Below are 10,495 nucleotides of genomic sequence, written 5' to 3'. Positions count from 1 at the left end.
AAACAAACAAAAAACAGCACCAGAGACCATAGATAACAACAAGGCATGATTGTTTAGCATTTCATTTTTCCAACATTTCCAAATCTATATCAGCAAAAATATTGATTTTACATTTTGACTGGTTCAATGTTAAAAATAAACAACTTTCAAGACTGAAACCCTTGGAAAACACAAGGCACCATTCCAAAGATTAATAATCAGTTGAGATCTCACCTTGACTGGGCACTATAGTAAAAACTGCCAGAAAGTCCAGCTACATTATGTTCAATTATTTGTTCTTTCAACAAAAACGTCCCTAATTAATGTGCTTAGTGTTTGAACATGGATGACCTGAGTCACAGAGAAGCTCCAAAGCATCTGATGACAATTACAACCAACAGGTTACAAAACTTAAAAAGCTTGGCAGGGTGCATACACACACATGCATGCTTGTGCACACACACGACAGAGAGAGAGAGGGTTAGAAAGGTCTTTGGTAAAGATAAGTACTCATTCAACCCAAAGCACAGTTCATACATCATATCGTTTTTTGAATTTCAAAATGGTTCTTTTAGTTTGTAGGACTTAAATGAGAACAATATTCATGATAGAAATGTAATAAACACAAAAGTGAAGAAAAAAATTTGAATGAACCAATTGACATGTGCAATTGATCTTCTTCAGAAAACTGATACCCATCTAGGCGTAGTCTAGATTCCTTGCTTAGTAATCGTGTTCATTACAGTAAAAATTAAAAAGGCCTGTTGTGCATTTCGGAAACAACAATTGAGTGTGTTTGTACAATGACCCACTGCTGATTACCAAAACACTCAGGGTAAACTAAACTATAGCATTTATCTGGTAACACGCAGTGTTGATTTAGTTTTTGTAAAAAAGTTGGTGTTATTTAACAAATCTAACAACCAGTAACAGTTAAGATCTCCCCCCCCCCCGCCAAAAATAAACTACAAACCCCAAAAAACAAATAAATAAAACATTTGAATGTGCAACATTTTCACATAAAACTGTATGAATAATACTGGCTTGAGGAAAATACTCTCCATTCATTCTAGAATCAGGGAACAATGTAAATTCAATGTAAGATCAGGAAACTGTGAAAACTAAAAGGCTCTGGTAAAAGTGCACTGGTGAGATAAAGTGTGGTTTAGCTAAATATTTTTGTATAAAAAAACTAAACACTAAGGAACATGTATCAGTCATCCTAAAATGAAGCCTAGCTATGACATTTTCTGTCTGCCCAAATTGAAGTAATTGTATAACACATTCATGAAAGACAGTAGAGCTCAGAAGATTCAGTCAATTTCCATGACCAAAAACAACAAAGTGTCAAATGTGCAAAGCTTGCTAATGTCTTGGGCGACCTCCTTCGAAGGCATGGTGCTCCTCATGTGCTGAAATAGAAACAAACACATTCATCTCATGAATTATCAATAGGCTCATTTATAGTAAGGGAAGAGTAACGTTGTTTTGATGGAGTGAACTAGCACGTACTCTACTCTTGTTTTTAATCATGTCATACAAGATTGAAAGTACTCACGCTTATAAAATACTGCTTTAAAAGTTATCTGTGGAAGAAGTTCATAGATCCTTCCTAGGATGTTTGCGTCGTTAGCAAAAAAGGCATTTCCATTCCAGACTTGAACAACATCTTCTCTGTCTCGAACGCTGACACTAACACCAACCACCTCATCCTCTGAAACATAACCAAAGATTTTTTTCTTTCTTCAGATAAACACATCAATACCCTTCAGTATTTTGAAGTACAATTTTATAATGGAATATTGTAAAGCTGTGATACTTTTTACAACTTTTGAGTCATTTAGCAGAACCTTAATTTCTCCTGTAAGTCACTCCGGATAAGAATAAATGTCTTTCTCAAGGGCACATCAGGAGATTTTTCACCTAGTCAGCTCAGGCATTCGAACCAGCAACCTTTTGGTTACTGGCCCAATGCGCTTAACCGATAGCCGACTACGTTATATTACAAACACACTCTGTAATACATATAGGGTATTTCATCTTATACAATAATTATTAATAATAACATATCCATTCAGAACAAAATACATACCATCTAATATAAGATGATAGACAGATGTAAGATTACATCTCTTTACAAACAATCAAGTAAAGCATCTTCATAAAGCCTGTAAGTTGATATACAGCGTGACAAGAGCAGGGTTTCTGAAGCGCAACTCACAGCAATATCAGATGTCACACATTAAGATGATAACATCTAGCATAACATCAGAGGAGTGTAGTTGTCATTTAATACTACCCTTCTGTTTGTGCCAAGGTTTAGAAAAATTGCTTTTGGGGTCTTCATCACCACTACCACCAAATCAAACTTTATTTGTCACATGCGTGGAATACAACAGGTGTTACCGTGAAATGCTTACTTACAAGCCTTTACCCAACAATGCAGTTCAAGAAAGAGTTAAGAAAATATTTACCAAATAAACTAAAAAGAATAAAAAGTAACAATAAAATAACTATAACTAGGCTATATACAGGGCATAACAGTAATGAATCAATGTGCGGGGGTACAGGTTAGTCATGGTCATTTTTACATGTAGGTAGGGGTAAAGTGACTATGCATAGATAAACAGCGAGTAGCAGCAGTGTAAAGACACTAAATCAAATAGTCCGGGTGGCCATTTGATTAATTGTTCAGCAGTCATGTCTTGGGGATAGAAGCTGTTAAGGAGCCTTTTGGTCCTAGACTTCGCACTCCGGTACCACTTGCCGTGCAGTAGCAGAGAGAACAGGCTATGACTTGGGTGACTGGAGTCTGACTATTCTTTGGGACTTCCTCTGATGCCGCCTAGTACAGAGGTCCTGGATGGCAGGAAGCTTGGCCCCAGTGATGTACTGGGCCGTACGGACTGCCCTCTCTAGCACCTTATGGTCAGATGTCGAGCAGTTGCCATACCTGGCCATACCTGGCGGTGATGCAACCGTTCATACTAAAAGCAAATCCAGGAGATTGAAGTACAGGGTTGAAGGCAAATTAAATATTTCTTTGTGCAGAAAGAATGTCTCCAAACAGAATCTCACACACACCTGTTTAAAACCACTACTAAATCCATACAAGACATTACTACTAGAAGGTCTGGTCGTGAGACATGCAGAGTTAGAAGGTTAGTAGGTAAACAAAACACTGGTTTATTCTGAATCGGACCCAACTACATTGGAGCAGCTACACACAGTATGTGATTGACTCAAGACAGATGTCACTAGCGCCACCATTAGAAATGTCCCCCGAGAGAAGATCTACTCATCGCTTTTGACTACTGGACACACACACTTAGTATGTGATTGCATCAATACATTGATGACCGTGAGATTTGCTGATTGTATTAGAGTTCAGTTAGATAGAGGTTGTGTGATTGGTTAGTGTGATTTCTCTAGTATAACAGCTCTTGATCAGGGTCCAATTAGGTGGGTGAAATACAACAATCTATAAAGTGCACAAGTTGCTGGATAGTCAGCAAGCCGAGGATATTACTTTGTATATAGGACATCCTCTGACCTTACAGACAGTCTAAAGCAGAGGTTACTGCATATATAGAGAATAAGGATTCCTATCAGACAGGTCTCAGATCTTCAGTATGTGATAATACTGCAGCAGGTCATTAGTATGGGATCTGGTAATACTGAAGCATATTGTAGGTCTTGCTCCTGCTGCTGAGGAAGCAAATCTGGATGACCTTGAAAGCAGCAACCTCATGAGGTTGAGTTGCTGCTTGGGCAGTTTGATGGTCTGTCCTCTGAAGCATGGTAGTCCAGTGTCCAGCATCAGAGTGACTAGAGACACCACTGCATCCATGTAGGACCTGACAGCCAGGTACCCCCCGACACACCTCCATAAACCATTTGAAAGGTATGGCCTCCATCTTGCCGCCCATGATCACCACCATCTCATCAGTCAGCTTGAGGTCTGGCTCCCAGCCCAGGTTACCACCAGGAGAACTCTCAAACATGAGCCAAAGTTGATGTGGATAAGCCGTCCCTTGCTGTCCTGCATGATGTTCCTGTTGTGTCCATCTTTGATTTGTAGCAGAAAGAGCAGCAGGGTGTAAGCAGCCATATTACAGATGAAGTTATGCCTCGCCTTCTGGAAGGCTAGAGTGGACTCGTCTTCATACTGGTTTCTGAAGTACTCATACATCCCAAAGTCTGTCTGCCCATCTGGTCATGGGATTTACAGTCTGGGATACACTCGATCACACCACACCCAGGGTCGGGAGCCACCACTCTGTAGGGAAACAAAAACAGGTCCAGTCCCGCCTGTTGGAAGATGTTCTTAGACAAATGATCTGGAGAGCCAGCACGTCCTGTCTGCAGTCATCTTACTTTAAAGATGGCGACCTGCCAGACGATCCTGCAAGTTACGTCTTCGCCCAGCTCCACGTCCTGGGCGTCAGTCTGACAACGCAGATCTTTCCTCTCCAGCTCACTGACCCCACAACACTTCACCTTAAACTTAGCCAGGTACAGGGCATTGGCAGCACTCTGTATGGGTGTTCTAGACTCATAGTCAATGTCCAGTACAATGACCTCTGGGTTACTGGGCAGGTAGCAGCCTTGCTAGACCTTGTCAAACAGCTTTGAGACATGCCCTCTTCCTCTCATCTCCCTTTGGGGTGAGCTTGATGGTGGATACGTTGGTGATTTTGTTGAAGTCAAACTCTCTCTGGTAGTATTTAACTGCACCAGACAGAGCCTATTATCTCCTCAATCATCTCCCCCAAAAGATCCCTGATGTCAGGGTCTTCGTGGTGTGCCTCCTCATTCAGGTAGATGTTAGTCTTCATGTTCCAGATGAACTAGTGTTGGATTCTGTGTTTACATTATAGCCATTACCATATATATGACTGAATATTATCTGCTGTTGGCTTGTGTGGATGTATGTATGTGTTATGCAACATAGCTGACTTGAAACATTGTTAACAGTTTCAGGGCCATGGGCCTTTCTCATAATGGAAAAATACAGAGTAGCATGAAGACAGGAACTGTTCAATGAGTTGGGGGGGCACATTCAGAGCGGGGTGTTGCGAGAACAAGCGGTCTTTTGTTAGATAACAGGAGCCAGGTGCGAGATAACGGTATCGAGCATGAGCGCATGGATGTTCTTCACAGCAACAGTTACATATATCAACAGAAGCGCAAAGAGGCGGGGACCTGCCTGAGCGCCTGCAATAGGCTGAGCAAGTTAAAACCACGCCCAGCCTCTACTGTGATAGCATAGACAGTGAGCCCGTATATACGAAAGTTGCATTTGCCATTTATTACTTAGCTAATAAAAAATACATAGTATAAAATCGGTGACTCATTGTTATATTTATCCTGATACCAGATTCGAATTTACGCAACCCTAAAACTAGCAGGCCAAGAGCTGAGACGTCTGGGCCACCCACTGGATGTACTCTCTCATAGCCCATCCTGTCATAGCGCAGGACCTGAACAATCTGAGGAATGTAGAACAGGATGGCATCCGAAGGCCCAGAAACCATTGGATGAGCATGGTATTTCACAGAGTTATTCTGTATGGTTGACTGACTCATTAGACATGACTGTACAAGCTGACAACAGACCATGTAAACCAAAACCCACAGTTGGAGTCTGAAAAACACTGCACACGATGTACTCTCTCCCTTCACACTCTTACCTGAAGCACAGTAATCAGTAAATTGCTCCCCAATAGTGGCCAGCAGTAACTCCTTCCATACAGCAGGCTGGGGAAATGAAGACACATTGAGTATGTAACCAACACTATACACATTTACTCAACAAACATGATAAATTACATTTGTATGAATTATTAAAAAATAACAGATTACTTGTATCGTACTTACAGTGCTTTCTTTGGGTACTTTCATTTTCCAAACTCCCCCCTTTGCATTACTCTCTTCTTCCCTGGATAAAAAAAGACAAGAGTAAATGAAAGGTCATATAATTATGCACAGACTTGTGTTTATGTACAAATTAGGTGAGTTAGGCTCACCAGAGTGGTCTTCTCTCTCCTCTCATTAGGTGATAGCTACATCTCAGTGGTAGGCTGGATACTCCAGGTATATTGTTGTACACACTCCAAAAGCTCTATTCAAAAAGATGCAAAGGAAAATAGGTTATTTACCATGATTATCAAATTCATATTATTGCTGCATTATTGTTGAAAAACACAAAGCCATAACATAGAGTACAGTACATGTATGTATAATAATGTGATGCAGGCAGATCTTAACACGCTCAACTAACACGCAAACCTTACCTGAACTGTTTGCACAGTGTAGATTTTTTTCAGACCTGATTCACATTCTGCTGCCGTTGTTCCTGGTAAAGATCTGGAGGAAAGATAAACAAAACATTAGTGCTGAGCGATTAACTGAAATGTTTTTCGATGACCGATGGCGTTTCTTTAGAGAGATCTGAGACATGTTATCCAACTTAAGCGCAAAAAAACGTGGTCCTTAACTACAATGATCAGAATACATTGCGCATGCAGCTGCTTGTTGTCGTTGGTTCTTGCCAAGCAAGCCTGTGGGGCCCAAGCACCGTGGTATAATAAAAACTGGAAACTCATGTTAGACTACGCCGATTCATGAACCGTCTATATCCGGGTTGCATCCGATTTGTACAGACCAACATCACATGCGCAATAGCACTCCGTGCGCACAAGGAGCAGTGCGAGCAGCGACGACGCGATCACGTATTCCAAAAACATGACAGACATTGGATGAATCTAACAAGTTAGACGGCTGAGACGGCTGCGCCACTCAGGAGACCAATAAGTCAAAGTAAATGGACAGTCATTACCATCACTTTGTTTATTCTGTGTTGTTACAGCATGTAACCCACATAATGCATTTTATTTTATCGAAACCGAAAACTCACAATTTTTTCCAAAACGACCTAGTAATCACAACATCAATATTTAAACAAATGTATAACTCCGCATCTGGCATGATCTATCTAGCAGTCCTAAAAAGATCCCAAAACGAAACCGAACTCGGAATCGCTCAGCACTACAAAATATCAATAGTTAAACGAATTTATCTAGCAATCAGACCTAAAATAACCTGTTTAGTTTTGTACCTATAGCAAGCCTTCCTCCCACTCTGTAAACAGGCCTTACTAGATAACTCAGCCAAAAGAGGTTGTGCTCAAAGCAGCCAGGTCGGAGATCAGGTGTCAATCCCCTTTCCACTGGACTCTAGCCCAGCAGTAAACAAGAATGACCCCCTTTAAATTGTCTGCGTTCTCTTGGCCAGAGCAGTACATTGACGGATATACAATTTTAATAAAAACACATTGAAAGGAAATATCTGTATATGCAAAATGATAATCTATGGCCATTATTGTGACATCCATCACAATGAACATGTTTTTATTAGAAAAAAATATAAATTGAAACCAAGACAGAGAAAAATTGCCCACATTAAAGTGTCAATGGATGGCAATAGCCTAAACAAAAACAGACCAGCCTATGATTTGACTTTTAGTCTTGAGATTGGAAATAAACACTTTCGCCACTAGGCCGATGTTTCATAAAAAAACATGTTTACAACAAATCAGAGGGCCAAGTGCTTTCTCCAACCCAATGTCTTAACAGACTATGCCCCAATACAAGCACTCAGTGTTCATGAAAATAGACAAAGTCCAATTTCTGCAGGTCATGTGGACACCTCCCATAATATAATAATATTTACAAATACAGTGAAGCAGTGATCTGAAGTTTTAAAATAAATCAAAGACTGAGTTTGAGAACATGTTCTAATGGTGCGCATGGTATCAAATCACCAGAGAAATAAGAAACAATGTATCGTGATTGCGAAAACAGACTTATAGTCAAGTGTAATAATCATATAATGTATAATGAATATGGTATTCATCTTGCCTTTCTGCGGCGTTATACGCATAACTGATTGCAAGGCCTACTCCTTTGTTTTGGCAAGAAGGCTTTCTAGCTATCGCAAATGCAATTTTGTTGACAAACTCATCCCATGAAAGCATAGAAAGAATCGCCATTAAGTCCACGTAATGATAAAATGGTGAGCTTACCTATCAAGCCAAAAAGTCCACGGAGAATGTAATGGGAGAGTTCCGTTTCCATCGTTGTTCGTGATGTTCTCCAATTCTCTTTCGTCGATATGGATGTTACGTTCGGGGGAGTTTTGACTTACTGTTTTGTTCAATTGCAGATTCGGGACAGCAGGAACTGCCATTTCCTTGCTTGTAAAAAATTATCGATTTGATTGTTTTTTTAAAAGATCTCGTTTCCCCCTTTGATTGTATAGGAAGTGCCTACTCTGCTGACTCATTCGTCGCTTCACTGTTCTGCCGCCACAACAGTAAAATGACGTATTGCTGTCTGCAGACCAAACGTTCTTGCCAAAAGCGGCAGGCGCGATGCTGTAGATTATAATACATTTGTTCTCTACTTTTCACAGTCCATTACACAAACATCAATAAAGTAAATATGTCTAAATCATCCAGAATTATCATAATATTCAATCAGTATCATGACCTTAAACATCTATGGCCAGCATGGGTACCAGTCTGTTAATCTAACATTCCACACCTTGAACGCCATGTCATTATGCTGAAGTTTGAAAATAAAAAATAAAAGAGAGCCGCACACTCTAGGAGCTCAGATGCAAAAATGTAATACCAACGTTGACAGCCAAGCTGTCTTCATCAGGGTATAAATTATGCAAAAGTTTATCATGACAGGAGTAGCAAAGAGTAGAATAAACTAAACAAACTGGTACTCAGACTAAAACATCTAAGCATGACAGTGATATTTTCAGTGACAATTGCATCTGCCAATATAAAATAGATTGATGAATTGAATGTGTGAATGAACATTATAAATGTCCTTTATAATCAAAAACATTTCCATTGTCACATGCTTCCTAAACAAAAGGTGTAGACTAACAGTTACAATGCTTACTTACTGTCGTTTCCCAACAATGCAGAATACAAAAATAAAATAAAAATAAAAAATAAAAACTAACACAAGGAATAAATACACAATGAACAATGATAGCTACCAGTACCAAGTCGATGTGTACGAGGAAATGGAAGTTGATATGTACATATACAGTGCAAATTGTGTTTCCCCCTCAATCTACACAATACCCATAATGTCTCAAGATATTGCTCCCCTGAGGTAGAGTACCTCAAGATCAGCTGTAGACCACACTATCCACCGAGAGAGTTGTCATCTATATTTTTCATGTACTAAACAGAAAACAACTACCCCCAAAAACCATGTGGGAAAAAGCTACCTAAGTATGGTTCCCAACCCTACCCTGCCAAAACAAAGAAATACAAAAACATAGAAGAACATAGAAGAACATAGAATGCCCACCCAAATCACACCCTGACCAAGCCAAAATAGAGACATAAAAAGCTCTCTAAGGTCAGGGCGTGACAATGTTAAATGTGTGTGGGGGGGGTAATTATAGACCACCTTTACTCCACACACAGAGATACGTACAAAGCTCTCCCTCGCCCTCCATTTGGCAAATCTGACCATAACTCTATTCTCCTGATTCCTGCTTACAAGCAAAAATTAAACAGGAAGCACCAGTGACTCGGTCAATAAAAAAGTGGTCAGATGAAGCAGATGTTAAACTACAGAACTGTTTTGCTAGCACAGACTGGAAATGTTCTGGGATTCTTCCGATGGCATTGAGGAGTACACCACATCAGTCAATGGCTTTATCAATAAGTGCATCGAGGACGTTGTCCCCACAATGACTGTACCTACATACCTCAACCAGAAGCCATGGATTACAGGCAACATTTGCACTGAGCTAAAGGGTAGAGCTGCCGCTTTCAAGTAGCGGGACTCAAACCCGGAGGCTTATAAGAAATCCTGCTATGCCCTCCGACGAACCATTAAACAGACAAAGAATCAATACAGGACTCAGATCGAATTGTACCACACCGGCTCCGATGCTTGTCGGATATGGCAGGGCTTGCAAACTATTACAGATTCCAAAGGGAAGCACAGCCGAGAGCTGCCCAGTGACACGAGCCTACCAGACAAACTAAATGACTTCTATGCTCGCTTCGAGGCAATTAACACTGAAACATGCATGAGAGCATCAGCTGTTCCAGACGACTGTGTGATCACGCTCTCCGCAGCCGATGTGACTAAGACCTTTAAACAGGTCAACATTCACAAGGCTGCTGGGCCAGATGGATTACCAGGATGTGTACTCCGAGCATGCGCTGACCAACTGGCAAATGTCTTCACAGGCATTTTCAACTTCCCCCTGTCTGAGTCTGTAATAGCAACATGTTTCAAGCAAACCACCATAGTCCCTGTGTCCAAGAACACGAAGGTAACCTGCCTAAATGACTACAGACCCGTATCACTCACATCTGTAGCCATGAAATGCGTTGAAAAACTGGTCATGGCTCTCACATCAACACCATTATCCCAGAAACCCTAGACCCACTCAATTTGCATACTGCACCA

General features: G+C 40.6%; 1 protein-coding gene across 3 annotated transcripts; it reads right to left on the bottom strand.

Annotated features, from left to right (window-relative positions):
* Window positions 1–46: 46 nt before the first annotated feature.
* LOC110532442 (eukaryotic translation initiation factor 4E type 3) lies at window positions 47–8,325 on the bottom strand. 3 transcript variants are annotated; one of them, XM_021616347.3, is made up of 7 exons: window positions 8,065–8,325; window positions 6,275–6,347; window positions 6,008–6,102; window positions 5,859–5,919; window positions 5,672–5,738; window positions 1,538–1,693; window positions 47–1,391 (listed from the first exon to the last, which is right to left on the bottom strand). In XM_021616347.3, the coding sequence occupies exons 1-7, from the start codon at window positions 8,226–8,228 to the stop codon at window positions 1,345–1,347; spliced, it is 663 nt and encodes a 220-aa protein (XP_021472022.1). In that variant the 5' UTR covers window positions 8,229–8,325; the 3' UTR covers window positions 47–1,344. The 3 variants fall into 3 exon arrangements, with proteins under 3 accessions (XP_021472022.1, XP_021472024.1, XP_021472023.1); XM_021616349.3 differs by lacking the exon at window positions 8,065–8,325 and adding an exon at window positions 6,479–6,658; XM_021616348.3 differs by lacking the exon at window positions 8,065–8,325 and adding an exon at window positions 6,496–6,616.
* Between the last annotated feature and the right edge of the window lie 2,170 nt (window positions 8,326–10,495).

This window comes from Oncorhynchus mykiss, chromosome 9 (assembly GCF_057628025.1).
Source record: "Oncorhynchus mykiss isolate SJ-2025 chromosome 9, ASM5762802v1, whole genome shotgun sequence".
Taxonomy (NCBI): Eukaryota; Metazoa; Chordata; class Actinopteri; order Salmoniformes; family Salmonidae; genus Oncorhynchus; species Oncorhynchus mykiss.
The sequence above is the reverse complement of the archived record's forward strand: the minus strand, read 5'-3'. Positions and strand labels throughout refer to the sequence as shown.